Source organism: Macrotis lagotis, chromosome 7 (genome assembly GCF_037893015.1).
Source record: "Macrotis lagotis isolate mMagLag1 chromosome 7, bilby.v1.9.chrom.fasta, whole genome shotgun sequence".
Lineage (NCBI taxonomy): Eukaryota > Metazoa > Chordata > Mammalia > Peramelemorphia > Peramelidae > Macrotis > Macrotis lagotis.
In genome coordinates, this window is record NC_133664.1 from 49,697,250 (window position 1) to 49,722,214 (window position 24,965).

Below are 24,965 nucleotides of genomic sequence, written 5' to 3' on the forward strand. Positions count from 1 at the left end.
TTTTTTATATTATTATATGAAATGCTTATTTTGTTTCATAAATTAAAAATAAAATGAAAAAGTCAGCTAATAAACCTATAGTAAGAGTTCACAGTGCTAAATATTGGACCAGTAAGTCAGCTAGCAACACAGCAAGCTATGCTGGGAATAAAAAGAGAGACAGTGGGGCGGAGCCAAGATGGCAACAAGAGCAGATCATGTCTTAGGTGCTCTGTCATAAATCTTTGAAACTAAGGACTCTAACTAAATTTTTGAGAGACAGAACCCACAGAGGGACCCAGTGAGGCAGTTCTCCTACTCAAGGTAACCTGGAAAAGAGCAGAAAGGCTCTGCTCCCCCAGGGTCGGAGGGGTGGCCCACCAGAGGGGTGTCCCACCAGAGGGAAAGAACTTCAGCCTCTGGGAGGCAGCCCCAGGGCGCTGAGAGCCATGGCTCACAGCAGTGGGGGAGTTTCCTGCCCTTTGCCCCAGGGAACACCAGGAACAAATTGGGGGAACAGCGGGGTGACCTCTGCCAGAACGAGCACATGAAGCCCAGCCCTCAGGGCATACAGCGAGCAGCATGGGGACCACAGCCCAGATCCAGAAAACAGAAGCAGGCAGAGCTGGTAAGCAGGAGCCCCCAGGGCATGAGCCCATTGAACCTAGGGAGGGGAGTGAAGAGAGAGGGACTACCCAGCTCTGTCCTCTGCCCCTGGAACAGGACTCTGGGGCTCTGACCACATTCAGATCCTGTTCGCAGTCTAGGCTCCCCATAGAACAGAAGGGTCCCCCCACCTCAGCCCCGTGGCAGAGGGGGGCTCATATGGTCATTCACAGACCAGGAGGGAGGACAGTGCCTCACCCACTGAGACCCTTGTGGGAGTGTCCCAAAAGCTCAGGAAGCACCCCAGAGACAGGCTAAGGCTGGGGAAAATGAGCAAGCAGAGAAAAAAGAGGAACACCATTGAGAAATATTTTGCATATGAGCCCAAGAAGGATCAAAATACTCATTCTGAAGATGAGGTAGCACAAGCTCCTGCATCTAAAGACTCCAAGAAAAACAGAAATTGGGCTCAGGCTATGATAGAGCTCAAAAAAGACTTTGAAAATCAAATGAGGGAGTTGGAAGAAAAACTGGGAAAAGAAATGAGATACAGGAAAAACATGAAAATGAAGTCAGCAGCTTAGTCAAGGAGATCCAAAAAAAAAAATGCTGAAGAAAATAGTATGCTAAAACCCAGCTTAGGTCAAATGGATAAAACAGTTCAAAAAGTTATAGAGGAGAAGAATGCTTTAAAAAGCAAAATTGGCCAGATGGAAAAAGAGATAAGAAAACTCTCTGAGGAAAATAAATCCTTTAGACAAAGAATAGAACTCAGGGAGATTGATGAATTTATGAGAAATCAGGACTCAATACTTCAAAACCAAAAAAATGAAAAATTAGAAGAAAATGTGAAGCATCACACTGAAAAAACAACTGATATGGAAAACAGACTTAGGAAAGATAATTTAAAAATTATTGGAATACCTGAAAGTCATGATCAGGAAAAGAGCCTTGACATCATTTTCAAAGAATTACTACAGGAAAATTGCCCTGATATCCTAGAAGCAGAGGGCAAAATAGAAATGGAGAGAATCCACCGAGCCCCCTGAGAAAGAGATCCCAAAAAACCAGCCCCTAGGAATATTTTAGCAAAGTTCCAGAACTCCCAAGTCAAAGAGAAAATATTACAAGCAGCCAGAAGGACACAATTCAAATATCATGGAGTTGCAGTCAGGATCACACAGGACTTAGCAGCAACTACATTAAAAGCTCGTAGGATAATATACCAGAAGGCAAAAGAGCTTAGAATGCAACTGAGAATGAACTACTCAGGAAGGCTGAATGTCCTCTTCCAGGGAAAAAGATGGACTTTCAATGAACTAGGGGAATTTCAAATGTTCCTGTTGGAATGGCCAGAGCTGAACAGAAGGTTTGATCTTCAGATACAGGACTCAGGTGAAGCATGGAGATTGGAGGAGAAGGGGAAAATATGAGGGACTTAATGATGTTGAACTGCATGTATTCCTGCATAGAAAAATGACACTGATAATACTCATATGAACCTTCTCAGTTAATAGAGCAGGGAGCTTTTATAGTTGAAACACAGGAGAGAGCTGAATTTGAAGATAAAATATGGTGTAAAAATGGAGTCAATAGAAAAAAGGGAAATGTAATGGGAGAAAGAAAAAGGAGAGGGGGAATAGGCCAAGATTTTTTCTTTATTACAATGAGCTATTGCAATGATATGGACGGCGGGGAGGCAAGGGGGAATGAGGGAATCTTTCCTCTCATCAGAGGTGGCTAGGAGGAAACAACATATATACTCAATGGGGTATAGACATCTGGAGTAAGAAGGAGAGGAGGGCACAGGGGGATGTGAGTGATGAAGGAGAGGATGGACCATAGAGGGGGAGAGTGGTCAGATATAACACATTTTCTTTTTTAACTCTTGCAAGGGGCTGGGATTGGAAGGCCTGTCCTGGACCATAGGGCCAGGTGGATGCTGGGCCTCTTAGCCCCAGGGCCAGGGATCTGTCTGCTGTGCCACTCAGCTACCCTACAGCAGAGTCAGAGTGAAAGGAGAAAGAAAACATAGTACATGGTAGTGGAGAAATAAGAAAGGAGGGAGTTGCGATCAGCAATGGCAATGGTGGCAAAATATGGAAGTAACTTTTCTGATGGACTTATCATAAAGAATGTGATCCATCCACAACAGAGTTGTTGGTGTTGGAACAAAGACTCAAGCACATTTTATTATTATTATTTTTTGGGGGGTGCAGGGCAAATGGGGCTGGGTGGCCTGCCTGGGGCCATATGTCTGAGGCCGGATTTGGACCTGGGTGCTCCTGGCTCAAGGATCAAGGCTCTGTCCGCCACCCAGCCACCCCTACTATTAGTACTATTTTATTTTATTTGGGGTCTTTTGTTTTTCTATTTTTGGTTTTTTCAGGGCAGTGGGGTTGGGGCGGCTTGCATGTCACATGGCTGGGTGATTGTTGGGTATATGGGGCTGGATGTAGGCTTGGATGCTCATGGCTCCAGGGCTGGTGCTCCATCCATTGTGCCACCTGGCATACCTACAATTATTACCATTATTTTTTTAATTTTAATTTTTTCTCTCCCCTTTACTTTATTGCTCAAGTGAGTCTATTTTTGGGGGGGAGGGTGTATTTTGTTTACTCTTAAACAAGAATATTTTATTAATGTATAAAAAACATTATTTGTACAAAATGAGAATAATATTAAATATAAAAAATTTAAAAAAATAAAAAGAGACAGAAGACAGACCACCTCTACTTTCAAACAGCTCAGTCTAATGGGGGGAGAGACAACATGGGAATAGCTATGTACAAACAAGATACATACAAGGTAAACCAGAAACAAAGAAGGTAGTTTAACAACTCTTTCTTTCAAAGGAAAGAACTCTAGCTGAAACCTTGGGGAAGTCAGGGAAGCCCCAAGGTGAAAAGCAAAAAAAGCATTCCAGACATGGCAAGACAGTCAGTGAAAGTATCCAAGCTGGATGATGGAGTGGACTATATGTACACTGGAGGAAGGTCCAATAAACCCCAAATGTAGTCTACCCTTAATATATTTAGTTCATTCTTATACATTTACTCTTTTTTTTAGGTTTTAAAGACAATGGGGTTAATTGACTTGCCCAAGGCCACACAGCTAGGCAATCATTAAAGTGTATGAGGCCAGACTTGAACTTGGGTATTCCTGACTCCAGGGTTGGTGCTCTATCCACTGTGCCACCTAGCTGCCCCTACACATTTGCTGAGTCCTTGAAGGACTTGTTTTGACCTCACCATTTAAATTGAAACATCTTTCTTGGAGGTCACTAGTGACCTCCTCCTTCTCCTAACTTCTCTACTCAATCACCATTTCTCATTCCTCATTATCCTTAACCTCTCTCTTGTACTTGAAACTTTTGAGCATTGCCTTCTCAAAACTCCTTTCTTTGGTTTCTGTGACACTAAACTGTTCCCAGTACTCTTCTTCCTCTATCTGATAAATATTTCTTTATATCATTTGTAAATTTTCTCTTCCTCTTCTTACTTCCTAAACAATATCATTTCCATGTATTCTGCTCTTAATCTTTGTTCCCCTTGCTCTATAATTCCTGGGTAAATATATCACTATTCACAGCTACCTGCTCTATGAGAATGATACCTAAACTCACTGGCATGGTTTAAATTAGAATAAAACCTCTATCTTCCATCACCCTTGTCAGTAGTTGAACCTAATAAATATTTTTGTATGGAAACATCTATGACTACATTTGGTAGGTGCAAACAAATAATAGTTACTCTTTCTCTTGCAATCCAAGCTCGAAACCTTGTAGTCACTTTGGACTTTATCTACCATGTCCTGGGCCTGTTACTTTTGTTTCTCCCCTCTCCCTTGGTCTTTGCTTTCACATAGTCATGACTTTAGCTTAGATCCTCATTATTTCTGACTTGTACTACTGCAGTAGCCTCATAACTGATCTCCTTGGGGAGATCTGGTAATTTTAGTGGACTGAAAGTTCAATTAAGCCAGCAATGGAATTGGCATTTGAAAAAGCTGATGCCATCTTGAGTTGCATTAACAGAGACTTATTTTTGAGATTGGGGGAAGGCTAAATGCTCATTGTACACTGCCCTTTTCAATTCTTCCCTGGAGCATGGTGTCCATTTTTAAGCCACAAAATTTAAGAAGAATATTGCTAAGATGAAGTGACTCCAGAAGAGAGTAACTAAGATGGTGAAGATTGTGTCCATGTGATATGGGGGTGGATTGAAAATAACTCGGTATGTGTAGGGTAGAGATGAGCTGCCTTTAAGCATCTGAAATGTGGGAGTAATGCTAGATGTGCTTCATTTGGCAGAACTTGTTCCAGATGGCAAAACCAAGACTCATGGGTGCCATGTCTACAAGTAGACTGGGTTGTTAAGATCATGGAGGCTGTGCTTTCACCTGTCAGCTTTGTGACAACAATGTGGGTTAGACTAGTTGGCACCTGATATTTCTGTCTCACATTCTGTGATTCATTTTTCCAAGCTTTCCCACCCACATATATTTATTTGTTTTATAAGCTCCATAGACTATCTCCCCCATTAGCTGGACTATACCATTCCTACAGTCCTTTAGGAGATGCCACATCTTCCTCGTCTGTGTAGTTTTTTTCTTATTGATCCTTGCAATGGAATCATTCTCATCCACATCCAAACTCCCATTACTTTTTCTTTTTTTCTCTATGTTACTCTATGTATTCTCTTTCATTTACCCCCTAAGTTCCCATAGGTTCAAATACCATCTCCATAAAGATGATTTTCCCAAATAAAATCTCTGGAATCCAGACATTTTCCCTGTCTTTTCCCTGGTCTGGAATGCTATTCCCTTCTCACGTCCAATTCCTGGCTTCCTCCAAACTCCAGCTAAAATCCCACCTTCTTACAGGAAGCCTATCTTAGTTCCCCCCTTAATTCTAGTGCCTTTGCTCAGGTGATAACTTCCAATTTATCCTCTATGTAGCTTCCATATTGTATCCTACAGACTGTCAGTTCCTTGACAGTAGGTTTTTTAATCTTTCTTTCTATCACCAACATTTAGCACAACTCTTAGTACACAGTAGATACTTAATGACTATCTACAAAACGCCTATATACAGCTCTAATTTTTTCCCTAAATTCCATTCTCCTTGTCAATGACTTGCTCCTCACTAGATCTCTCTAACCGAACTCAATATAGTCCTTAAATTCACTCTTCATTCAAACTTCCCTATTTAAAAAATGATAATTTGTATTATATATCTAAAAAGAATAGCAAGTTATATATAATAGATTTGCAGTTTCATGGGCAATTGCTTTTGGTTATATACTCTGTTATGAAAATGCTTGTCTTATTCCACAAATTTATTTTTTTCCTAATTAGGGAAGTCAGAGATAGATAGACAGACAGACAGACACAGAAAGAAAGAGACAAAGAGTAATGTTTAAGTGTTCTTTGTACTAATATTCCAAGGAAGCAAACTATTTCTTATCCTCAGGGAGCTTACATTTTAATGAAGATAATACATAAAGAGGTACAAGAAAACAGGGAATAGAGTGGGGTGACAGACTTCATCAGAGATATTGAGGAGATAAAGGCTAAACTCACCAAAAATAACTGAGCAATTGGAGGTGGAATTCAGATTTCTGGAGATGGTTAGAGAGGAGGATCATGTTGAGAAGCTGTAGTAATAGCTTATTATAGCATTGTATACTCAGACTAACTGGTTTACAGCATCATTTTCATTCTCATTCCTGTCATTTATAGGGTCAGTTCACAGAGTTTTTCTAATTATAAGCTGATGTTACAGATATAGATATAGATATAGACAATACAACAATTCTGGAAGATTGGTACTAATACTCCTTCTCTTTCCACCCCAACACCCTTTCCAATTCTAAGAATAATGAAACTAAAACTCAAGGGTTGGTGTTTCTCCTATGGGTCAAAAAGCTAGTAATGTGTGAGTTGGGATTTGAACTTTCAACACTTTCCAAGTCCAATCCTCTTTCTACTACATACTGATGTTCCACATCGATCCCCATGGCCTTAGGCTCATTAGTACTGTGGCCTCACATCAATTGAACTAACCAAGAGGACAGTCCAAAATTGATTCATGATTCATCCTGTGAGCTCATTTTTACTGAGCTGTCAAAAATCTGTGCCCCAATATTAAATTGTCACCTTGTTGCACTGATTACTTCACCATTTTGAAGTTAGGGAAGGGAAAACACATCAATGATACAAATAATTATTTCGGTAGAAATATAAGAAGAAACCTCCAGGCCCTGAAATAAAATAAAACTGTTACTTTGAAGCAAATAGAATTTTAACAAAAATGGTCAACAATAAAAAATATTGCACCTAATGGAAAAGAGGACAGTTTGCCTTTGAAGAGTTGGCTCTTAACTCAACTGCTCCTCCTAGTGTCAATAAGAATTTTGTTCCCAGCACATTTTAACCTACTTGCCACTGATTACATCTTTAAGTAGTGCACCGAATTAATTGACTCATTCTGCTACTAGCCAGCAAATTAAAATTCTCTTCCATTTTGCTACATATTAATACATAAGAAAATCTGAGTCCCAGAAGAGAACAAAAAAGGCAGAGTGAAAACAGCAGTTTTCATGAAAAGGAACTAAACGTTTCATAGGGAAGAGATTTCTGAACTAAAATTTAATGGAATTCTACTGATGTGCCAACACCCAAAATGTAGCAAGGATCAACCAAAATAAATACACAGGGAAATTCATGGCTTCCTCTACACGTGTTATTTTGAATTTATTACAATGTGTACTGTACTTATCTCGGGGTGCCTTCTTAAAATATATTTTGGAGGTTAAATATGGATCAAGATAAGAATACTTCAGACAGAGTTCATGAAGCCAGAGCTTGGATATAGTCCAAAATATTTTAGATTAAAGTCTATGACTTTGCCAATAAATCCAAATATATGGAGTGGGTGGGGACAGAGTATGTGGGTTATTTTTTTAACCCTTTCTTCACTTCCTTGGATTCGGTTTCCTGACTTTCTCAATTTATTAACATAACCAGGGGAGGTCTCAGCAAGTCGGAAGCTCAGAAAGCATCATCTCATGTTAAACTTAAGGAAACTGAGTCCCACTTGGACATGGCTCATGAGAGGAAGAGTTCTGAACTGAACCAAATTCTTAAGTCTAGTCTTTCTTGCATTGCACCGAAGTTCTCTTAAAACTATGAATTTCCATAGAACTTATTCATTAATCTGAATGCCAGGAAACCCCAGTTGTTTCTAACTAAAAAGAATGAACAGACTACATTTCAGCACTGGGATAAATTAAGGGGAAAAAAACTCAACAACTTTTTATAGCAATTCACTCTCTAATAAGTTTTGCTGTGAAAATTAACTATATTTCCATTCCCAAGTTTGCTGTGGGTTTTTGCTGTATGTTTTTTGGTATTCTCTTTATAATGGCTAAATTTCTGACGTTTTTCAGCTGTTAAAGAGTTCCAAAACAAGCAAGTATCTTCCTGGAAGCTAAGTCTTAACTTTGCTGGAGAGCACATTAAGGCCTCTGCTCCAACCGTAATAATAAAAGATCTTTTTAGTGGTCAAAATTCTTGGTTCATTGCACATACATGCCAATGTTAGACAACTATAAATAGGAAGATCTGGGAGAAAAATAAGGAGAGTCATTATAACCCCAGTGAAATACAACAGGGTTTGTTTTTGAAAGATGAAAACAGTTCACATTTTTATGAAATTAGGGTTTGTTCCTTGTTGCCCCTTATGCAGAGCCAGTAGCTATGGTGTGATGCCAACGTAAGAGAACAAAGAAGCCTATATTCTTTATTAATACATATCTTCTACCCTGAGTTCTACAATTAAGATTTCATCCTCTTAATGGCCTTTGGAGTTGGGGGATCTTGTATCTTTTGAAGACTCCCCCCCACCTCTGCTTTGTTACCCCCAGAATCCTAAAACACCTTTCAAAGGGCCAAATTATGCCCATGGTTACATGTACAAATGAAGTCAGTGGGGGATTGTATGTTACCTAAGGCAGACTTTGCCCCAAAATAAATTGGGTTACTTATTATATCCAGTTGAGCAGCCTCAGGTTTGTGTGCGCTCTCGCTCTCTCTCTCTCTCTCTCTCTCTCTCTCTCTCTCTCTCTCTCTCGCTCTCTCTCTCTCTCCCCCTCCCTCACTCTCTCTCCCTCCCCCCTCCCTCTCTCTCTCCCTCTCCCTCTCTCCATCCCCCTCTCCCTCTCTTTAAAGCATTTGGGCACAATTCTACTTAGTTGACTCAATATGGCTCATCTTCTAGATTCTTCCACTAGCTGGATGAAGCAGCTCAGAATTTTTTTTTTTTTTTAGTTTTTTTGCAAGGCAAATGGGGTTAAGTGGCTTGCCCAGGCCACACACCTAGGTACTAAGTGTCTGAGGCTAGATTTGAACTCAGGTACTCCTGACTCCAGGACTCTATCCACTGTGCCACCTAGCCACCCCCAGAATTTTTTTTAAAGAACACCACATCTTCATTTTGAACATTATACTGGATCATGCTTTTACACTCAATTCATCCTAGCAATGAAGCTACTCCAGAAATGCAAGGTTTGCTATGACTGTAAATTAGTTCACCTAATTTTGAATCTATTACAACAGTCTTTCTGGATGGTTCAACTTTGTAGTGGAAGAGAACTAACCGGTTGCTACAATTTAGTCATTGTAGCGTGGATGTGTAAATTAGCCAGCATTAGGTACATGTATCACTTGCTTTACAAATACAGCTTTTAATGGTATAATTATTTTGCATCTCGACACCATTCTGGGAATGTTACAGATGATGAAATGGACACAACTGTTTTGAGATCACCAAGTCATTTAGTAGAGAAAGCAGTATAATTAGAATTGCTTCGTTCTTAGCTCCTTTCTGAAATTATGTTGGGTTTGAATTGACCACAGGCTTTCTTTCCAAGCTGCTAACTAAGTATGCTGCATAAAAGTGGCAAAAAAGTAATACTCCTCACTGATGATTATGTTTCTTAAAATTTCTCTAATAGATCTTTGAGAGAGTGAAAAGTTAAGACCATGAGGTATGGACCATTTAATGTGATGGAAAAATCAGAACCTTACAAAACTAAAAACTTCTTAATTCAGGTTATGTGAATAATTTAAAAAATATTCATTTAAGAAATCCAATAGGTTGACAAAGCTATATTTCAAAAATCCTTCTCAATGACCAATTCAGTTCATCTGTTAATTAAAGATCTAACATAAGTTTTAAGAATGATAGACAACTATATAAAATATAGTTAGAAAATATATGTGTATATACATAGAATATATGTAGAATTATATATAACAAAGTTAGAATATCATTAAGACAATCCTAATTGCCACCACTGAAAATCACAGTTTAATGATGTGGACATAGTACTGTAATCTGGTACACCTACAGATTGTGTAGCAGCAACAATAATGACAAGTATTACCAACAATTTAGGCAAATTACTTAAACAGAATTTTGTCTTGAAAGTCCCTTTCTTGTACTGGGAAGTTCTTCCCAGAACCTCTATTTTAAAGGAAAATATCCAGGGTACCTCTGGAGATCTTTGGAGAGATTGACTTCTGACTCTCCATCTTACCTTCAACCCCTTTTCATTTTCTTTTTGTATATTTTCTACCTTTAGACTATAAGCTCCTTGAAGGCAGGGTCTAGCTTTCTTTCTCCTTGTTATTTTTATACCCAGCTCTTGAGTCAAATATTTATAAAATGCTTGTGGATTTGAGTTCAGTTTTCTCATCTATAAAATGGGGACAGTGATAGCTGCAGAACTAGAATCTTGTACATACAAACTTTAAAGGGCTATGTGAATATCAGTGACTATTAACATATTTGTTATGAAAACAAATTATCCTTATGACCTAATTACCAATGCTGCTAGTGTTTGAATAACCAGTTGTATGGTAATCCATATCACAAAATGGCCAATTATAGCTGAGAATAGGCAGTTCTACTGGATCAAATAATTAGCTTATGCAAATCATTTTGAAAACCTTTAAGTTAAAGTGCTCTATAAATGTTATTGCTGTTATCATCATCACCATCATCAGTTTAAGTCTGACATCTTATTGAAAAAAATGCTAATCTTTTGTTAATGGAAAACAGATACTCATTATTTCAGAAGTGATGAATCAAATGAAATTCTAGTTCCTTATTTTGTTTAAATCCTGTCATGAAAAGCTCCTATTGTCCACAGAAACAAGGCTTCATTGATAAGTCTCTGATGTTAAATGCTTTTATAAATCAAAGTGAACACCCCTACCATGGGAAACACCTAGTCTTAGATTCTGAGAGAGAAAGAAAGAGTAGAAGTAGAAGTAATCTCAGAGGACATCTAGTCCAACCCTTTCATTGTATAGATGTAGAAAAGGACACCCAATGAGGCTGTGATTTGGCCAAGGTTTTGGATTGGAACAGGGTCTAGGTCTTCTAATTCTGAAGCCAGATTGTTGATGGTGCTTGTCCTTCATTCTTTTTTTCAAATTTTTTATTTATTTTAATTTAAGGCAATGGGGTTAAATGACTTATCCAAGGTCACACAGCTAGGCAATTATTAATTGTCTGAAGCCACATTTGAACTCAGGTACTCCTGACTCCAGGGCTGGTACTCTATCCACTGTGCCACCTAGCTGCCCCTACTTGTCCTTCATTCTCAAAGAGAACCAATAACATCATAACTTCCCCACCCCCTCCATTTTATAGAAACATGAGGCAAGAGAGCATATTAGATAGAATCCTCAATATGGAGTTATAAAGATCTAGTATCAAACCTCCTGTTCGATGTTTACCCTCAGGCACCTATCTAAACTTTAAGTTACTATGGGGTTGCAATCTGTGTTTGTGGCGGAAGTTCTCATGAAAATGAAACCAAAGTTCCTAAATAATACTGAAAACAACTTATAAGCAGCACATCTTCATTTCCTGATTGTGCTTTGATAATGAAATGAATTACTTTGCAAATTTTCAAAGGAGCTAGAGGGACATTAGGGTCTTTAAGAATGAGAGACAACTATATATAATATAGTTCACCAGTTAGTGTTTAAGAAAGGAACCTGAGGTCCAGAGAAATTTGATTGATGATTGGCTCAGATCGTACACTTCTTGTAAAAATGTAAAAATGAACTGGATATGTCTCAGGAAAAGGCCACAAACCAGACCAAAACTTTAAAAAGCAAAGTGCAGGTCTGTTTTAATTATCTTTCCATTTGAAGGATGGAGAAAAACCTGATTGTGCCTTCCTGACATCAGCTAAAGGTAATCCAGAAATATTTGCAAAATTAAAAGGAAAAGCAAAAAAATCAATGGACACAGCTTCCTGTTCCTCAGCTCTGGCATTCTGCTCTAACTACAGTCACATCACAAATGGAGGGCCACCAAATTTTGGTTGTAAAAGGAAAGCTGATCAATCAGCTTCAAGTCACTGGCCTTAGAAGGAGTACGTACACAGAATGCCTATGGAATGGGCAGGGGACTGATAATCCTGAGATTGAATCCCCTATCAATGGGTTAGGTTTCACCTTCCTCTCTGTGACTATCTTTATACTTCCGCCTCTCTAAAATGATCAGTCTTGGGTGCCATTTTTCAAAACTGGTAGATCTCAGTATTACTTAAAAAATTGGTCAGGAGGTTAAAACTATATCAGAAAAAATATTTTCAAAATTTGGGGAATCACTGCATGGGATGATTAAAACTTGATGACATTCCTTCTTTAGCCAACATTTATAAAGGAATGCACATGACTGTTTTTTTAAAAACAATTTAAAAAGGAGAACTTGATTTATATATTTTATACCATATTAAAATATTAATTAGTATATAATAAAAAATAAATAATTCTAACTCAGGGCAATGAAGATTTTTTCTAAAATGTGAGGTCAGACAGAATAAATCTGTAAATTTCACTAACACATAAAGGCATGAAAAAAATCTGTCTTTTAAATAATTAAAATAATTCCATGAGACTCCCTAAGAAAAAATTACACAAAACTAGAATCACTAATACTACAGATGAGACTTGAACTATTTGAAGAAACTAAAGTTGTTTTCTTGTATTTCATTTTCCAGGAAATGGTGCCTAAATAACCAGATACATCATAATAAAAAGGCACCATATATAGGAACTTCTCCCAAGAAAAGTATCATAATTTCTTTAATCATATCCAATTGGGCTTCCTGATTTTTCTTGAAATGTGATTCTTAAAAAAATTATTTAAAAGAGAATGCCAGCAATTGAATAAGAATTTCTTAATCTGTTTTTAATTCTATCAAAACTTTCCCAGTAGGTTGACTTAGTGTTTTGTTTAATTTAAAAATTTCTCTGAATAATTTTATATGGTGATACTTCTTGGTGTAATCAATTTCAAACATAATGAAATAAAATTCTTCTAGAAATAAAGGAAAACAGACTTTTAAAGAGAGCAACAAATTAAAACATAATGTTCAGATCTCATGTGGAAGAGAGAGAGAGCTCTATGAAAAGTTTTAAGAGTGACTTGGATATCAAATATCATATCATTCATCCATTGCACCAAATTGTGTAGGCTGGTCAGCAGCCCTCTAAATTTTATTAGTAATGATGTTTCCCTTGATGTAAACTTTTCTTTGAAAACTTCAGAACATTAAGCATTGACAAATTTGAAATGTGTACTCTTGGAAAAAAATTGATATCATATAACAAAAATGATTACAAAGTATTCAAATATTAGTTCGGGCCCAGAAATATAAGCAAGAGAAAAAAAGATTCAACAAGGAACAATAGTTTTAAAGACTTACTTATTCCATGCTTGTCTAAGGTTTTTAGAGCTGTACAGGGTAAAGCGTTCTGGAAAAAAAAAAAGAAAAATACCAAATTACCTTTTTTGAAAAACAAAGTGATATAAACCTGTACAAGAAAAACTGATTTTAAAAAAAACTTAGTTTAATGAATGATGATGGAGGCAACATTTACACCAGATGTTCTGCTCTCACTTCCAGCTGAGACCTTAAAGGGAGAAATGAAAAGGAAAAAAAAAATGACAAAAGAGTCTTTAATTTGAGAACATTATTTTCTCCAGTCTAGTTAAAAAATTATTCTATAAACTTAGTTCCTAGAGTCACCATTTTTCACCTAGATAAATAGCACAAAGGGAATGAAACCATGGGGGAAGACACTCCATAGTGCCTGTGTATATACATGTAAACTAGACTTTTTGCTTCCTTCAGGAAGATTACCTTCTTCTTGGTTCCAGAAAAATACTGAACTTTTTCCCCATTGTATGTTATGTTCATACATCCCCAGAAGAGAAATTTATGAGTATTATATGTAATGACTATTGTGCCCCAAGTAACTTGTGTGAGAATGGGCTCAGAGTATGTGTTGAGTCGCCAAGACAAACTCCAGGATAGTGTAGCTCAGTTCTGAAGAAACTGATGCTTTGAGATGATTACACATTCCTCTAATTGGCTATAGAACAAGAAAAGCTGATGGCTCAGTGGACCTTTAAAAAGTGGTAGATCAAACTTCAGAATTCTTGTATTGAGATTATAAGAAATTCTTTTTTGAGAGATAGGGGAAGTGACTGGTCTCCCATGATGGCTAAAAGCACATGGCAGGTGAAGAACACAACCTGCCTAGGGGAGCCTGAGCATGGAACCAAAAGTCCGTTATGCTTTTTCAACTTTTCTGTGTGTTTCTTTCACAAGTATGGAAGGTCAAAGATGAAGCCTAAAATAGATGTTTGGAGACTACCTTGGGAGTTCCAGAAGGTTTGAGTCCTAGGTCATTTTGAAAGTACCCTCTTTTTTCAGAGCTGATGAGTACTAGCTACCTCCTACACTGAGTTACCAGGGAATTGTTTGGATAATGAGATGAGGTGAAATGTAAAATGCTTATTCAGCAGTCCCACAAATTTCATGCTTAGATGTTCCTGGGAGAGTAAACAAGGATGATGAGTACTTCTTATGATCATAGGATCATAGATGCAGAGCTACAAGTGAAGGATATAGGCCAGTCTCTTTTTTACAGATGTAGAAATAAGACCCAGAGAATAACTAGCCCAGCATCACAGCTGAGTATCCCACAGTTGGGATTCGAACCTAGGACTTTTTGACACCAAGTCTAGAACTCTATTATATCAAACTTCTTTGAAATATAATAACTTATATGGGAAATAAACTCAGAACCTTATTACAGAACCATGTTCTGACCAAGTGAGCTAAAATCAGTAGTTATGAGCTTAAGTCTTTGTTAAAGCAGGTTAGTGAGTTTTTATTTCAAATATCTTTAGGACAGAAAAACTAAATAGCTCTCCCATACTTAATCCATAACATTTGAATACTTTTTTACTCCTCTCCTTTGGGGAGACTCTAGATATGAGACCAATCCTAAGGAAATATTTACCTGTGCTTTTGGGGGGATGTTTATACCTAAGATTTATAGGGGGGGAAAGTCTGACGATTATTTTAGGTGGCCTGAGTTGAAAGGTAACATATGCAGTTTTTACTGTTAGATAATATGAAATGTGCTTCCTTAGATATAGACTTATTATGTAATTTTTATATTCAGTTTGTCTCAGATTATGTTTCACATCTATACACTCCATACATTATCATAATCATCATATTGCTAACATTTATGTCTCAGGTACTATGCTAAGCACTTTATGGTTATATCTTATTTAATTCTCACAAGAATTTGGGGAGGTAGAACTATTATTACCTGAATTTTATAAAATAGCAAATAGAGGCAAAGAGAAGTTAACTGACATGCCCAAACTCACACAGTCTGTATATGTCTGAGGTCACTTTTAAACTCAAGTCTACCTGACTCCAGGACCAATACTCTCTCCATCAAGTCACCTAACTGCTTATCTCAGGACAATTTGTCATCTGCTTTGTTGCAGTACTTCCTCTCCAAATAGAATGGATCTGGGTGAGTCAATCACTTAGTTGAACAAGATATGGTATATGACTGTGATGGACTATTATTAGAGATGGTCTGGCTGTTGCGGGACTCTTTTGGCCTTACATGGTTTAGTTTCCTCCTGTCCCACTTCTGATATACTAGTTATGGTACTCATGGGTTCTCATTGTGACCATGCTACTCCTCTGTGACTTCAGAAAAATCTCAAAAACTCTTGCAAAAGAGTTACCTATCTCTTTTGGCCAAGAACGTTTTCCCATTGGAAGTTTCTCTTAGAAAAATAATCACAAGTCACATTTAAAAAAATCAAGAAAATTACATAAAAATTCTCAGACTTTTTCATCTCAGGATCTATTTATACTATTGGTTAGTTAGCAATTCTCCTTCATATTCAAAGTTGTTGTTGCTGTTTGTGCTTCATTCTTGATGAAGAATATGGCATCAGGGACATGATGTCATGACAAGCACTTGAATTGGATTTGAGTGAGAGGGGTATTGTCCTTTCACCGATGTAACTTTCTCTTGCATAGCCATCTGGGTCCAATGGCCAGATAAGAATCAGGACAACTGAAGATGACCTTGGATGCGAGACAATCGGGGCTAAGTGACTTGCCCAAGGTTCCACTGCTGGAAAGTGGTAAATGTCTGAGGCTGCATTTGAACTCCCATCTTTATCAATTCATATTCAAATAAGAATATGTTGTTAGGTATATAAGGACATGACTTACACATTAAAAAATTAATGATCTTCCAAGTCTCTGTCTGTGGCTTATATCTTTGGTATTTATAATATCAAATATTAAATGTATAAGTTTAAAATTTTATCAATTCATTAAATCTAATAATAATAAAATTCATTATACTGACAAATGACATTTTAATGAAAAATAACTGTTTTATAAAACAAAACACTAATGAAAAATTGGCATTGTTTAATAATTTTTTAAAAAACTTTAATTTTGGGCTTAATTGAAGACAGCTGAATATTCATATATTTCTACATTCAATGTATCATGATATGTTGCTTTGGTTGAAGTATATAAAGAAAATCCAGGTTCAGACAAATATGTATGTATGTATGTATGAATATATGGAAAAATATTTTAATGGACCAATAATATCATAGGATCATTATGAAATTAGTTTTGACCTCAAGTCATCCTGAGGTTCTGGTAGCTCATACTTTTGAGAAGTGAGTTTTCTGGCATTTTTGATGACTCAAACAAAAACAAACAAACAAAAAAAAAGGAACCCCTAGCTCCCTTCAAAGTACAGTTCAGACTATCACCTTCTAAATGGGTCTATTCCTAATCCTATCTGTTATTGTGGATCCTCTCAACAAAACTTTTTTTGTATTTACTTATCTATGTGCAAATTGCAAAATTTAAGCTTCTTGAGGAAAAATATAGAGTGTCCGACAAGTTTAAGCACTTAACAAATCTGGTTGAATGGAGCTGCTTTGAAAAATTGCCTTTGAGGTCTTTATGAAAATCAGTGATCACTGGATTAAACAGGACTAATTGGATAGTGGTGTCTGGTAAACAATCTTGGATGTCCAGGTGTCCTGACCACTGGACTGCATGAGATGAGACAACTGAATGTCTAATTGAGTGAGTTGCTGAATAAGTTTAGTTTACATTTCAGGCTAAAATTAAAGGTGTTTTCTAGTTTTAATGGATAATTGAAAAGGATAACATCCATGGGAAAAGGAAAATTTTACTTTTCAAAGCTCTCCAATGTCATATTCTAAAACTAACTGGTATTAAACAGGAGGAAACATTAGAAAAATTAATTATATCATAGCCCTATATAACAAATTTGATTCATTTAAAAAAATACTTAGTACTCTTCACAAAGTAACCTCTGCAATTTGTAATGATTTCCCAAGTAACAAGAATTTCATTAAAGATAACACAAGTTAATATCATTTAGCACTTACAAAGTAACTTGGTTTCTCATTTCTATCAATCATTTGCCAGACATTAGAATCAGTTCTAGGGAAGCTCTCAAACTTTGCAGTCTACCACACTAATGGCAAAAGACTTATTCTTCATCAGTCTTTTTCTTTCAGGGATCAAATGCTAACAAGGCAGTTTTAGATGGGAACAAAAGAACTGGAAGGAACATGAAGAAAAGGATAGTGCTGGATTGAGAATGGGAGTATCTAGTCCAGACCCTAGCCCTGTCTTTTATGACCTGTGTGACCTTGAGCAGATGATTTAATCCATATCAACCTCAATTTCTTCCTTGTGAAAATAAATGAGTTTAATAGATGATCTCTAAGGTCTTTATATGATCCTATGAACTAAGCTTAAAACTGAAGTTAAAATTAAAAAGAAAACATTAAGAAAGAGGAATTAACCATCACGAGGAAATTCATAAAATCACAGAATCTGATAGCTTTGAAAGGAATTTCATCTGACATTTGAAAGGAATTTCACTATAACATCACTGATAAGTGGTCATCCAGTCTCTGCTTAAAGACCCCTATGGAGATCCTTCTATGGTTGGATCATTTCTGAGTTCCAACAACAGTATATAAGTGTGCCTGTCTTTCCAAAGTTCCTCCAACAATGACCATTCCTACCTTTAGTCATGTGTGCCAATGTGCTAGGAATGATATGAAAGTTCAGAGTATGATTTGTTCTCTTATTATTGACTTAGATCAATTGCACATATGTATGCCAATTAATCTGAAATATTTTTTTGAGAATTCTGTGCTTGCATGCTTTGACCATTTATTTATTAGGTAGCAATCATGTATGAACAGAGCACCGGAGGAGGCCCTCAAGGTGGAAAGGTCATTTTTGATGCAGGGGATCTGGAAAGAAGAGGTGGTATTTTACCTGGGCTTTGAAGGATAGAATTTCTAAGCAAGATAGAGTATAGAGACCATCCCTTAAATGGAAGATGGGAGAGGCAGAATCATAAATCCAACCCTGAGTTCAAATTCTAGCTGTGCAGTCAGGGGCAAATCACTTAATCTTTTGAAGCTTCAATTTTCTTATCTGTAAAAAGGAAGGAAATAATAATACCTTTTTCAAAGAATTCTTGTAAGGATAAAAATGAAATAATATATATATAGATGCTAATTATCATTATTATTACTACTATTACTTCAAGAACTTATACAGTACTTCTCATCCTGCTTGATTTGGATATGAAGATTACACACTTAACCATATTTATTGCTTATTTTATTTTATTTTTTTGAGAACAAGACATGTTCTTAAGTAAAATGATTTCACAAAATCAATATTGGATGTTTTTCATTAAGTAGATACCTGTCTAAGAAGAGGTTTTGTCCTGTTGCTCTCACATTAGCATAAGAATGTTTTTCTACTGCTCTCCTAGAGTAGGTTTACTATAACACTTAGAATTTTAATAACTACATTCCCTTTCCAATTATGGCTAAGTTAGAAGTTTAAAATTGTGTTCTCCAAAAGCACTGGCTCGTTTGGAGCATAGTGGAGAAATGCAATTAATTTAAACCTGCAGGGGCACATTCACCTTCTTTTCTTCTGCTGGGATGGCTCTGGCGGATGCCCGTATCACAGCAGGAGATGAAGAGCATCCACAAATGAAGAGGAGAAATAACTTACTGCAACAAAAAACAGTGATGGAGAAAAGTCTAGTAATCCTAAATTCTACAAATCCAGAGTCATATACCTTTATTTGCTTGAAAATTCCTAAGGAATAGCCTTTAACCCTAGCTGGGAGGACTGAACTAGCTGGGAAAGAGGACAATCAAGTCAAAAGGCATCTGAGACCCAACATAAACAAGACTTTACCCACAGAAAATCAATTCTGAAAGGTGGATTTTATTTATTAGCTCATAGGGAATATAATAAACATTTCTTAATTGTGTTTATATTCATTTGCTTCTTTTTAGTTATAGGAAAAGAGAGATTTTCTTTTTTAAATTAATTAGGTTTTTATAAGAAATAATGAGGGGAAATGCAAACATACAAACAAATGAGAAATTCCAAAAGTTTGAATGGCTTTATAAAATTCCTAATACTTTTTTTGGGGGGGGGACAAGGGGCTTGGGGGAATCACTATTTCAAACAAGGTTAAGACCCTTGTATTTTTTTAGACAAAGATTGATATTTGTTGTTATATAATATTTATCAGTGGATTAATTAAGGATGAGGAAGAACGCAGCATACAAAAACCAACTGTGAAGTGAAACATTTAAAATACTTGACTATTTGATATATGAATGTCTCCAAAATTCTAACCATTATCAAGGCAGAGTGCATTACAGATCATGTAACCTAACCATCATGGTGCACAAATGGCAGAACTGAGGTTCCATTAGGATCAAGATTAAATTCAAGTTAAATGTCACCCCATTTCCATGGTGCTATCTGTGATCAGGAATGACCTTCTCCTTTGGACATCCCTCAGAATTTTGTACTTCTCTAATGTGTTAATTCTAATATTGTGTATTATAGTTTTTCTTGTATGTATGAACATGACTAATATAGTAAAATGTTTTACTTGATTGCACATAAATAACCTATTTAAAATTGCTTATCATCTTGGAGAGGGTGTTAGGGAGGGAGAAAACTTGGAACTCTGTAATTTTTTTAAATGAATGTTAAAATTTGTCCTCTCATGTAATTAGAAAAAAATATTTAAAAATGATGTATGTGAGCGGAAGAGGAGAGGTTGATGTCTAAATATATGAATATGGCTTCTGGGAGGTACAGATGACCTAAAATCTAGTGTATTTTCACAGAGAACAGGAGAAGGGTCATATGTGCACCACTAGGTGTCTAGCTGGGAGGAAGAACAGGCAAATTCCTGGACCTCTAAGGCTATATCTCTCTTCTTATGACTCTATTAGAGGAATCAGGCTAGAATTATATCTTTCTGGAACCCCTTATATCTTTGATCAATAGTGGTACAATATGTCCAACAAAAATCACTTCCCTGATTGCTCTTTAAGAGGAAAGTAGATTACAGGTTACCTTCAACAGCTCATCCCCTCCTCAACAGAAATTAGTGTATGAGTAACCATTATATATATAATAAATAATAGATGACTGCATTTATCCAGGCAGAAGCAAACAGGAATCAGAGAAATCCTATAGCAGAGAATACATGGAATTGAATAAGCTCTTCCTCAGGGAATGAGATAAAATCTCAGATCAGACCAGAACATAGAGTATACCTCACCCAAGGGAGTTCCTCTTAAATGTCCCTATAATTGCAAACTCAGGAGGGCAAAGAGCATAAGGGGGTTAACTCCTATACCTGTCTGTGATTCAGATTTCCAGGTTATCATTCAAATCCTCTTGATTACCTCCTAGATGGTCTTCTTTTGATATGAAACCAGTTTCTCCCCTATGGTCTACAGAGATCTTCAGTTGAGTAGGCAATCTAATCCTTTTTTTCTTTGGCATGACCCTGCTATACTGTCAAGGTTTCACAGGCATACAACGATGAGGTCAGCACAATAATTCAGTCAACTTACAGTTTGGTAAGCAACTTAACAATTCTTCTCTACCACATTTTCCTCTGGAGTCTCCCAAATACTGAACTATTTCTGGCAATGTATGTATCAACTTCATCATCTATGTGTATATCTCTAAAAGTATATTGCAAAGGTAAGTGAATTTATCTACAGCATTCAAAAATTTCTGAATTTGCTGAAAATGATAGTTGCACATATGCACATATGGAAGTTGTGATGCTGACTGTTTTCTTGGTGTTAATTGTCAGGCCAAAATTGGCAGAGGAACAGAAAACTGATCCATACTTTGAGGCTGAGATGCAATCATCTGCTAACAAAAAGATTGTGCACCAATTCTCCTTTCACTTTAGTCTTGGCTTGTAGGCTTTGCAATTTAAATAATTTACCATCAACGTGGTAGCTAATCTTGATGCCATTTTAGTCCTTGAAGACATCTGACAACATCTCTGAAAACATCATGCTAAAAAACATGAAAGAAAAGACACAGCCCTGCTTAACATCATTGGTCACTGAGAAAGTCTGAAAACATTGTTTATTATCTAGAAATATGCAAGCCTATTGTCAGGAGGTTGATATATCATTGTGATAAACTTTTCCAAGCAATCATATTTTGCCAGAATTTTCCAACTGACAGTATTGGTATCAGGTGTTTTGTCATGCAAAAATGAAAAAATGCCTTATGGAATAAAAGTTTGATTAGAGAGGAATTGACTTTAACATTAGGTAATTTGCTTAATGACTTCAACATTGGTTAACGACAATCTATTAAAAAACACTATGAAAGGGATCAGTCTATCTCTTTAGGATCAAATTCATGTCATTAATCAATGTGGCTCTATCAGCACTAAGAGATGGACCCTTTATCCTTGATATATGATTTGGATTGTTTCTATTAGTGTACAACTTAATTTTTTTTATCTGAATTTTTACTGAGCCAAGAATCCTACATCTCTCTAAGCTTTGCTTGCACTTTACTTTTGATGAAGATAAATGCTTCCTTAGAGATGGATGAATCCTCCTGCCGAGTTCTCTCATGACATGATTTCATCTTGCAGTTCTGCATTTCACATCCAGGGTCACATAGCTGGTAGAGTATCTGAGGTTAAATTTGAACTCAGGAAGATGAGTTTTCCTGACTCTGGACACTGTGCCACCTAGCTGACCCATTTTACAGATGAGGAAACTTGAGTAAGTGATTTGTTCAGGAATATAACTAATGGAGAGTTGAGTTAGGTTTAGACTTTAAGAAATTAAAAATAAATATATCTATTATGACAATATGAAAGTGAAGAATAAAAATGTTTAGGCATTCATTCTTAGCAGCACTAGACATCCTCCCAAATTTGAAAGAATAAGGGAACTTCTTTTTCAAATATGGAAGAATATTTTTAGCCCTCAGTAAATGAAAGTATGTTTTCTTTCATAAAGCTATGATTTTTACTTCCTGGCACTTTAGTTTAGGGAACTAAACTCAGCATTTTTATTGACACTTCTGATTAATATCTAAAGCTCAATTTTACACAATGACATAACAGAAGGAAAATGCATGAGTTTATTAACTCTTCCATTCCAGCTAAATTTATGATCCTGAGATTATCCTATAAACTCTTCTATTTTGAAGTGACATTTTCTTTTCTAAAATTATTTATAAATAATAAATTATTATTATAATTATAAATAATCCACGACTCTCCCCAACTCCTTCTAAAAAACATATCCCAGATAGTCAGTATCACAGTGGCCCTCCAAACTAACTTTTTAAGGCTCACATAGTATTTTATATTATATATGAAATTGCATTTGATCATCTTAGCTATCCTGTAAGTTATTATCCCCTTTTTACAGGGAAGAATATTAAGGATCAGAGATGTGGGGAATTGCTTGAGGTTGCACAGTTAATAACTGTCCAAGGAAGGATTTAAGTTCAAGTTTTTCTGACAACAGGTTCAGAGCTCTACCCAGTTGCTTAACACTAATTGTTTATATCAATTTGCATCAGAATTAACTGGGGAAACTGATGCATAGAACAAGCAGCCTTAGCCTAATTTGTTATATAAACTCTGATATCTGAGACTAACCCACAAAGAAAAACAGATTCCATATTAATATTCTCTCCTGAGAAAAATATCAATTGCATTTCCTCTTATGGATTTGCCTATTATTAGTTAGAGTTACCATTGCACATAATAGCATATGTTTGCATGCATGCATACACACACGTACACACACACACAAACACTCTGTCATAATAATCTCTACTGCAATTTGACTGATAAAGAGGCACTTTCTGACAGACTTGCATCAAGGACAGGTTCAAACTGACTGAAATTTCAGCAGAATTCACAAGTGAGTTTATTAGCAGACAGCTGAATATACATCTGGTCTGCCATGAGAATTTGGGGAGAAAAATAAACATTGCATCTAAACTAGTGAAAAAGCGAAAAAGGCTTTCTTTTTTCTTCCCCCTTCCCTCTCCCAAGTATGTTCTTTGGACCATAACAAAAATAGTCATAAAACATTCTAAGATTTGCAGAACTTCCTCAAAATAACCCTAATATTATTATTTCCATTTTAGAGATGAGGAACTAGAGGTTCTGAGAGATGAACAAACTTGCTTATGGATTTATAGCTAATACATGTCTACAATGTGATTTAAACTATGTTTCATGCTTCTAAGCTAGCGTCCACTTTCCAAGGCTGTCCATCATATGATGCTTTGTCTCCAAAAAGCATAAAACTCATTCTTTCATCGCAATTGTTTGATACAAGGATAATGTATGGCCTGTCGAAAAATATTAATGGCTTGACTTGATTTCCCTTATTTAGGCAGGGAATGTTTTATTGTTGTTGGTGTTAATCAGTTGTGTCTGCCTCTTTAGGACCCCATTTGGGGTTTTCTTAGCAAAGATACTGGAGTGGTTTTGCCATTTCCCTCTCCAGCTCATTTTACAGATGAGGAAACTGAGGCAAACAGGGTTAAGTGACCTGTCCAGGGTCACACAGAAAGCAGGTTTGAACTCATGAAGACGAGTTTTCCTGACTTCAGGCCCAGTACCCTGTCCACTGCATTTCCTAGGGAGTGGCAACTAATTATTTAACTGGCAGCAAAACACTGTACGACAACATGTTAATTCACCTAAGTGGATATATTTTTTCATCCCAACAACCCATCCCTTGTCCTAGAACACTAGAGTCAGGTAGCGGTCTTCTTAGGCTCCAGAAAGAGAAAATCTTCCTTCTCTCTAAGGCTACTTAGCTCTTGGCCAGACCAGGGTTGGGACTGTTCCCTTCTACTCAGTGGGAGAATTATAGGTGGAACAGATGTGTGGCTAGGAGAAGTGGCCTGTATTCTTCACTCAGATCTGCATCCTTCCTGCAATCTCACCTCTCTCACTCAGGACAGTCCATATAGCATATTCTAAGAGCTAGAGAGCCTCTTTTGTTTTACAAAGGGGAAAAATATCTGGTTAGATAGGTTAAGGGATTTGTCTCAAAGGGCCCAAGTGCCCAGACCCCACTTAGAATCCAATCTTGCTGAGCTTGGCACTGGGTACCTTGCCACCACTGTACACCTAAACCTATCATCCTGGATGATATTCTATTCATCATGATATTCTAAATCATCAGGCTATATTTTTATACTTCTGAACAAACAAGTTGCTGCGGTCATACTCTTTCTTGAACTATAGGATAATTATTTATATTGGATTTATTGGATGCTTCTCTAGCATAAAATTATATTTGTTGTTTGTTGTTATTTAATTGATTAGTTGTGTCTGACTTTGATATATGTGGCATTTGTACCATTAGAATGTACATTTCTTGAAATCAGGGACAGTTATACTATTGCCTTTGTAGAACCTAATATTACTTATAATTTTGTCATTGCATAAATGGATGTTTACCTAATTCAAACCTTTTGAAGCCAATTCAAAAGGGCAGAACTAAACCACCAACATAAACATCAATTTAGTAG

At 36.5% G+C, this 24,965-nt stretch overlaps 1 protein-coding gene across 2 annotated transcripts in view; it reads right to left on the reverse strand.

Annotated features, from left to right (window-relative positions):
* CDK14 (cyclin dependent kinase 14) overlaps positions 1–24,965 on the reverse strand; it is a 664,696-nt gene that overhangs the window by 140,759 nt on the left and 498,972 nt on the right. For both annotated transcript variants that reach the window (XM_074192846.1, XM_074192847.1), the window contains exon 12: positions 13,380–13,428. In XM_074192846.1, coding sequence (XP_074048947.1) covers positions 13,380–13,428 — 49 coding nt within the window. The remainder of the gene's footprint in view (positions 1–13,379; positions 13,429–24,965) is intronic.